The sequence below is a fragment of the Poecilia latipinna genome, unplaced genomic scaffold (genome assembly GCF_001443285.1).
Source record: "Poecilia latipinna isolate Pla-1442-1.1 unplaced genomic scaffold, P_latipinna-1.0 Scaffold713, whole genome shotgun sequence".
Classification (NCBI taxonomy): Eukaryota; Metazoa; Chordata; class Actinopteri; order Cyprinodontiformes; family Poeciliidae; genus Poecilia; species Poecilia latipinna.
This window is the reverse complement of record NW_015113329.1, coordinates 31,446-40,181: the sequence shown is the minus strand read 5'-3', so window position 1 is coordinate 40,181 and position 8,736 is coordinate 31,446. Positions and strand designations below refer to the sequence as shown.

Sequence of the window (8,736 nt, the reverse complement as noted above, 5' to 3'; positions counted from 1 at the left end):
CACCCACGGAGGGTGAGAGGGGAATTTTTTTTATATATATATATATCCCTCGTTTCAATAGCTTTTTGTTTTTACAGCATAACACTTGTTTACATATTTCTAACTTCCAATTCAATTCAGTTCTCCAAAATTCTGCTTTTAGATAAAAGTAGATCTTTTATTATTTAAACATAATTCAAAGTATTTTTTTTTTTTGGGGGGGGCTTAATTAAAATTCCATAAAACTCGATGTGAGTGAATTTATTCTCTGGACCAAAGAGTTCCCTGTACTGAGCACGACAGTACCAACTCAGAGAGGGCGCTTTCAGGGTTGAAAAAGAAAGAAAAGTGTAGGCAGTGAATCCATAGCAGCAATGCACTCTGTTTATGCTGGTGTTTTGATGGGAGGAAGGTATCGTAGACTATATTCATATTTTTTGACTAAATTGAATATATTAAAGCCTTTTCTCATAGGTATTTGTAATGGGTCTCTGTGTATGAAACACAGAGACTCAGAATGCACAGAGATGTACATTCATAGTTGCTCTTGCATCTATGAATGCAATCATAATGCAGGTTAGTAAATTGCAAAGTAATTCAATTCAGAAAGCAAGACTTAAAGATAGATTCATTAGATGCAAAATAATTATTTCTGCTAATGTTAAAGTTTATTGGTATTATCAAATATAAAAACCAAATTCAGTTTTATTGGTCTTATTGGACTGGAGAGTTGATCAGTGGTTCACATCCTCTGCTCAGATGAAAGAAACTGTATTTTATTTAAAAATGAGGATCCCAGAAGGGAACAAATACCCAGTTTAATGGCTGTGCTATTACCATGATTGACTTTCCAGCAGACTCGACAGAACTGAACCCCAAAAGAGAATTGATGGAGTATTGTCAAGAGGAAAAGGAGAGAGATCAGACCAAACAATAGAGACTCACTGAAAGCCAAATTAAGACTCAATTATTACATTAACTTGAAAAGGGAAGAGTGCCTTCTCTGTGTTGTGAAGGAGGTCCTGCCCCTAGTGGAGAAGTTAAAGCATCTTGTTCATGAATGAGGAAAAAAATAGGGTTAGGCCGAGATTCAGGAGCTGTATTGTTCTGTTGTTTTGACGAGAAAGACGAGCTTTCTCGTCACATTTCTCGTTAGGTAGTTGAACCCTCTTCATTAACCAGTCCATCTACGTTCCTACACACATCTAAAAGAACATTTATCTCAAAATAAATAGCTAAAATATATCCACCTGTTGCTAATACGTAATTCTAATTTATTGCGATGAACTTGTGTGAACATGCAACGATTCTACTCACTTGTTCTGGTGCTTGGAGCCCTGGAGGTGTGCATGGTACTGTTCGATGGAGTTAAGGACCACACTGCAGACACTGCAAGAGTAACTACTGCGCAGCCCTGGAGAGAAGCAAACACAACCAGGTATTCGCACAGGTTACTGGGGAGAGAAGTTTGGATATGCAGGATTCAAACCACCGTCCTTATGAGCTGCACTACTAACATGCTGGAACGAGGACAACGTGGGCAACAATACATTCTCAACGGACACTAAATAAGATCCTGTTACTCTGCGCTTTGGAAAGTAATTTTGTTAATTAAAGTGCATCTGCAAAAGCATTTGATTAGACGAATCATTAGCAGAAAACCAGCTACAGTTTAAGATCCTTAAATCAATGCCGCTGACTGTCTAGCAACAATGTGTGTGTGTGGGCGTGAGCCGGGGTGTCTCTTCCAAACTTGAAATTGGAGCGGGGTTCAACACAAGAATCAGGACACCGAACAGAGAGAACCGAGCAGCTAATTGTGTTGCTTCCACTGCGAAAAGATGTGCGTAAATGCACATTTTACATTGTGGCAGTGAATGCACGCTTCAGACACAGATGTTGTCTAATTAGAGGGTTTGCAGGTGGTCGGGATGAGCATCCCAAAAATAGATGAGTTTGGAGATACAGGCAGAGCGGGGTGAAGCAACATTTGGAGGCAGGAGGTGTGGGGGGGGAGGGCGGGGAGAGCAAGGGGCTTAGCAGAAGTGAGGAAAATTTCCAGAGAAAAGTAAGATGCATATACAGATAAAGAAGAGTAAACACATAATGAGTTGTTGGCATGGCAGCACCGATTCTAAAAATGTCTGCCTTTTGTGAGGGCCGAGGAAAATGCTCTCTGTGTCAAGGAGGATGGGGCAATCAACAGCGTGACATAATTGGTTCTGTAATCTCGGTCAGAGATACAATGAAGGGCTATTAATGTTTTCTAACATGATGTATAATCAGGAACATCAATGGATCAGAGGTCATAATCCTTGATACTTTAAATCTACCCGTCTATGGCCCTCAGGCTTGACAGAGCTTCATTTTTATTTTTGGAGTTTATTTTTTTTGTGAACGTGTACGATTATTGTTGAGTTTGTGCTGCAAAAGAAGTTGGATGTGCTTGATTGTGTGTGGGTGCCCTTTTCTCTGCTGTCATTACTGTCTTTGAGATTTATGACTAGTCTGTGTATTCTGTCACCTTCTGACCTTTGGAGGCAGTAATTGCTAAAGAACTATGTTGGGAAATGAAGTTGTAACACAGTTGAGAGCAATGTGCGGTCATTCAGACTGGGTGGGAGCTGCATAATGTAGCATATCCACTTCGCGTTGCCTCAGGAGTCACTCCGTCTGTGACAGGGGTGATTAAGGACATACAGTCATTAAAAAAAAAAGAAAAGAAAGAAAAGCCCAGAGCAAATTAGTAGCCTGAAGTAAGCACCAGCGTAGATTAACTTGCTGATATTTTGCAGCTTTTTAAAGCTGGTAGCTGAATCTGTGTGTGCAAATAAAAAAAAAAAGGGAAAAAAATCATAAGATAAAATTTCTGATGATTTAATTTAACTTTAAATCAGCATTTAAGTACACGTGTTTAATCTCTAAGTTCCATTGCCAAAGAAGCAAGCAGAAGGCAGGGAATATAAATTGGAGATGTAGGCACAAAGAAAGCCAAATAGAAATGCTATATTTAGCTGAAATTAATGTTATTCTTCAGAAAAAAGTCTAAAATGCTTTTGCAGAGTTCCGTTTGCATTTATTCATACTAAGACATTTTTCCAGTTTTATTTGAATTAAAAACAGATGTAATACAGCAGCCTTTCAGCGTTTGATGGTGGTACTGAGAACTACTCTGCTGTTGCTGCTACTGTTATTTTTGCACACGATAATCATGAAACAAAAATTTCATATTGTTAAATTCCTATTTGCTTATTGGAAAATAACTCTGAAAAGAAAACAATGCCCGATTCTGCTCTTCTTAGTTCGATAAATCTATACTGCTGAAAGGATTACACAAAGACTTCTGTTCTTCTACATAAGACTAAGTGTTATGAGCGCACGTGTGTATGTGGACAGATAATGTCAGCTTCCCTGCTTTTAGCCTGATTGATGTCACCTCCCCAGTGTGTGGCCGAGCAGCACTGATGTGCAATATGTTGCCGCTTTGTGTCGGCGCCAGTGGTCTGAACACAGACACACAGACACACACACACACACACACACACACACACACACACACACACACACACACACACACACATTAATGTACACTCAAGAGCAGACGCTTTGTGTTTTTGGTTCTGGCATAAGTTTCTGGCAAAAGACCTAATCCATGTTAATTACATGCACAGAAAGTGTGCATGACAGCATGCAGCTCAGGCTTAAGAATTTAGCTGTTTTTTTTGTCAGCGGGAGCAGTATTTGTGCGGGTGTTTTAAGCCTTGTTAATTACACAAGAAGATAGGCCAGGGAGGGAGTGAAAAGAGAGGGTGCGATGAGCAAAGGCAGTGGGTGTGGAGTTGTGACTGTCGTTTAATGTGCAAAGCCTTCCAGCACTGCAGCCATTCCTTGTTTGCAGATGCATTAATGCTGCTTGCAAACGAACCGCATTTTATGTTAACATTTAGAAACACACTGTATGCTCATTACGAGGCCATCGCTGCAGAGGAATCTTGACAGGTCCTTGCTTCGGTTTCCTGCCTTTAAATATTACATGTTATACACAACTGAACATTTCTGATTCAGGTCTCACAGCATTATTGCTCTCTTCAGGGGCACAATATTCATGGCTTAGTCCATTTAAATGCTCTGCCAAGCTCTTACTCCAACTCCTTTAATGTGTCTCAGAGGGATTTATGGTACCATTTAACACTGACAATTATGAAATCTTGTTTATGGTGAGTTCAGTTTGTTAAATGACACTAAATCAAGCAGAGAGGGACAATTAACCAGTGTGCAGACTATGAAAAACAAAGGTGCACAACAATGATTACAAACCCTATTTGATTTTTTGTTGTTGTTGTTTTTTATCATTTCCCTTTCTACTTAATGTAAAGTTAGAACATACTTAGAAATGCAAGTAAAAGTTAAAAATCTCGCAACAAATTTATAATTGCAATTAATTTTTTTATGTGCTGCTGGCTTGGATGCAGATTTAAGAAGCTTTTCCCATCCCATAGCCCTAAAATCCTGTGACACACCATGGGGCATGCACTGTTCAAAACTAAAAATGAAACATATTCAAAAGAAATCCTCTGAGATGCAATCAAAACTAACATTATGCATAGGCCTGACTGTTTGTCTCCAAGGAATGCGACATATACATCACAGCAGAAAACAGTTGAACGTTGAGTGTGAAGCTGTCTGAGTCCAAGTGGAATTTCACCAGCAACATTTCAAGGACTTCAGGAGAGCCTAATTAATTTTGCAGGAAATGTGGCAGAAATTGGAAACACCATCTGTTTCCGAGAGGACGAAGCACGAGCCATAAAGGAATGAAAGGCGAGACTGAAACTTGCCTAAACTGATGTTTGCGTTTTAGTTTAACTGTGTTTTCCACTTCAAGTCAACATTGATTAAGACACGTTTCAGTGCAAAACACTTTGCACATTAACAATATTATTACACATCATTTAAATGCAAACTGTTGATTATGTTTGTCTTATTCAAGATTTTCTAACAAAATAAACAATGGTATTCTTTCAACTCTAAAGAAACATAGCATTTAAACTTCAAATAATTTTGATCCCTTTAGCCAGGAGTTTATATAATTACTTGTTAGCAACCTAAATGAATGTCCATTAGACAGCAGTGCAACAGCAGCATATGTTTAGAGCAATGTCTTTTATCATTCACCTCTGAGGTTTAGGGGAAACATTCAAAAAGATGCTGTGGACTTATAATTTACTTATGTATTTCTGCTATTTTGATATAAATGAGAGCTGTGCAATGTACTGACTAGCAGTTCTCATTGCAAAATCAATGTTTGTGGTGGTGCAATCGGAATAAAACCGCTTAGTTGCACTATTTGGTTGATTACAATATTGTGCGTTGAAACTTTGCTTTCCATTAGTAAATTATGTGAACTGAATGGACGTGTGACCTTCCTTTAAACCCAAACAATGAGACAGATCTCAGTTACCGAGATCAGAAATCGCAGGGATTGGGACATTATGATAGAGAAGAAAAGCAGCTTGGCAAATATGGGCTAGTCGAAATCGATTTTGTCATCAAAGTATTTAATAAAATTAACGCTATGTCATGTTTTTGAAACGACTGCCTACTGGTGCTTAGGGTTTATACTAATGAGCATAGAGCTAATACGAACTTCAGAGCTCTGTTATTTAGAGCCATCTCTTCTGATTATAGTAATCTCAAACAGTTGTCAAGACAATTTATTGAGAAATCTATATAAAAACTTATTTAAACAAGCTATTTCCTATAGCTGTTGTAAGGGTTAGGGATTTTATTGATCTGGACTCAATGATAAACACATTTATCTACAAAGCCCAGAATTGATTGTGGATATCTATGAAAGTGATGTGCAGCTATGTCAGGGAGCGCTATCTCCTGGGACAGGAGGTCATCTCCGCCTCACAATTGAGACACAGCCATCAATTACAGGCTGTATTCTTTGAGCTTCTGAACCGAATCGTCCACGCACGGACCCACGCCAGCATTGGCTCACACACGCGCTCTCCAATCCCAGACGCTTATCTCACTGCTTCCAATTCCCTGCTGAATCTCCAGAGAGCCACAAAGACAAAGAACAGGGCCTTCTTAAGGGGTTTCTACTCTGTTGTGATTTATGTTAAGATTCAGCTGAGTTAGGCCACACCCACAGCGCCTCCTTCGTTATCTGCTGGAAATGTCTTCGAGAAACAAATGGTGCTCATGTAAATATAATGCTATTTTGTGATAAGTTTAGCTACTGGGTAGATGGGATAGGAAAGACTAATGAAAGCACGAGAACGTATTATCATCGGGGTACAAGCATAAAACAGCAGGCAGACTCTGTAGCCATAGTTAGTAGAGGGGAAGAATATTACGTATATAATTCACCACACCTTGCACAGAGCTAATGAGGACGACAGACGAGATGTGACGCCATATCTGAGCTCCTTGTGACACAAGTGCACACATTTAAACACCAAAAAAGCACAGGAACAAGCAACAGGCACCGGGGAACGAGCGTAGCAGCAGGAAGGATAATGAAAGCCAATCAAAAGTGAAAACTGTGCCAACGCTGGACACAGATTTCAGACAGTAAGAGTCATGCAATGGTTTTGTATGCAAATAAAGTTTTTCACATTTTTTCATGTAACAGCCACAAACTTTAATATATTTGACAGGGATTTAGAACAGCGCCAATTCATACAACGTTGTAAAATACATGAGTTTCAAAATGTTTTACTGATAAAAAGCTTTAAAAAAGTACATGGCCTTATTACCAGCCTGTGTACCGTTTGAATAAAATATTATGTGACAAATGATCTTGAAGAACCTAAAAATTAAAGTCAATCTGTGAAATAGAAATAATCAGAGCAGCAGACAGGATTATGTTGTAGGTATAATTTTCTTCAGCAGTGCAAAGAAGCTTGTCAGGGGTGATCTGTGGTGCTAATTACACTTTACTTCAAGAAAATAAATGTTTGAGGCAACAAAGAGTCTAAAAATAAAGTTGGAGATAAAAAGTAAAGATTTAGATTAGGAATTTCTAACCGTGGTTTTCAGGGGAATTTCTAACCGTGGTTTTCAGGGGCCACTGTCCTGAATGCACCCCTACTTTGACACATCTGGATGAAATGGTTTAATTACCTTTGCAGGAGGTCATGGTTCCACAGAGGCCTGATAATGTGCTCTTCATTTAATGAAGGTGTGCTTTATTAAAAGAAGCACACCTTCATGATTAATGTAAAGGCTGTGGGACAGTGTCTCTCGGTGACTGCAGCTAGGAACGCCTTCTTTAGATCAAGTGAGATTTATGCATTACAGTGGCCTAGACGTAAACATAAACCTGTGGCAATAACTGTAAACTAATGTTTGCGGAACGCCTCACTTTAATTTGACTGAGGTTAAGCTATTTTACGACGAAGAATGGGTAAAATATACTCCAAGATTTGCAGCTGTAATATAAAGAGAAGGTGATTCATTCTACAAGGAGGCTGAAAGAAACACAGAACTTGGATTTTTATCAGTAAAATATTCAAAACAACATTTCACTTCCATTCTACTTTGTAAATATCATAAAATGTGAATAAACTCACACATCATAGAAAGTGGTCTCAGGATATAACAAAGACATTTTAATGGCCGTGAAAGAAGAGATTTTCTTAAACGCAGCAAATGTAATATTTTTCAAAAAGGTGTCTGTTAAATATTTATAACTTCATACATTTAAATGCTTTAGTCAAAATTATAAAAAAAAATAAAAAATAAAAATAAAAAAAGAGCTCAGTTTGTGGGATCTGGGTCACAGTGTGTGGATTGCGGACGATATCCAACACGACACTTTTAAAGCCTCTGAGCCACTGTAGGCGGCAACATGACTCATGCTTTTAATATGATTGGCTTCTTGAGATGATGGTTTGTGTCATGGCACCTGGAGCACAGAGCAATCAGCGCAGCTCAGGCTCTTGGAGAATCAGCATTTGCTGTGCAATGTGCGCCATGAGTGCACCAAACTTGAAAGTGGAGTAGGACGATGTTAGATGGTATCTCCGTGCCAAACATCTGTTATTATGACTTGTCAATTAAGGACAGGCTTGCTTCTTCTTCTTGCTATCCTTCAGCCTGGATCTGCGTGGGAGATGGACTGAAAAAAAAGGCTGCGAAAATGTGAAAATTATAAGCTAGGACTTGGCATCATTGCAATGTTCTACTAAAGTAAGCAAAGTACATTCTAGTGTCCTTTACATTTGTAATTTTGTCACAAATATAAAGTGTGAATTTCCTTGGTTAAAGTTTTTGCATATAATTTGATATCGTCTTATGTAGCTGCAAAATCCTGCTCCTCTATGAGGTGTTTTAGCAGCTAGGATATGCTATGGCAACAGAAGGCCCATGGGTTTCACGCACATAAAAATACAGCACTAACAAGTGTAGAAGCTGCACTGCAATCTGAGCAGACTGTGAACCCTGACAACTGATCTGGAAAGCTAGACTGTAGCAAACAGAATTAATAAGATATCAGGTCAAAGTTGAGGAGGGATTCACAGCTATATAAAGAGTGGGAAATATTTCTATGGACTAATATATGTTCATTTAAAATGTTGTACTTTATGGGGTTTATAGCTGTTTTTAGTAGATTTTGAATTTTGATTCTTCTCCCTTGATTTACCGTTGTCTATTTTTGGCACCTTGATTGTTCTGCAGTTACCCTGCTCAGATGTTTATTTGAGTTTCATGTTTTATGATTCTCTGCTTTATCGCCATTCC

General features: G+C 38.6%; 1 protein-coding gene across 1 annotated transcript in view; it reads right to left on the bottom strand.

Annotated features, from left to right (window-relative positions):
- The window catches only part of LOC106955180 (zinc finger matrin-type protein 4), a 47,066-nt gene that overhangs the window by 19,587 nt on the left and 18,743 nt on the right, over positions 1 to 8,736 (bottom strand). The window contains exon 5 of the mRNA XM_015045195.1: positions 1,297 to 1,393. Coding sequence (XP_014900681.1) covers positions 1,297 to 1,393 — 97 coding nt within the window. The remainder of the gene's footprint in view (positions 1 to 1,296; positions 1,394 to 8,736) is intronic.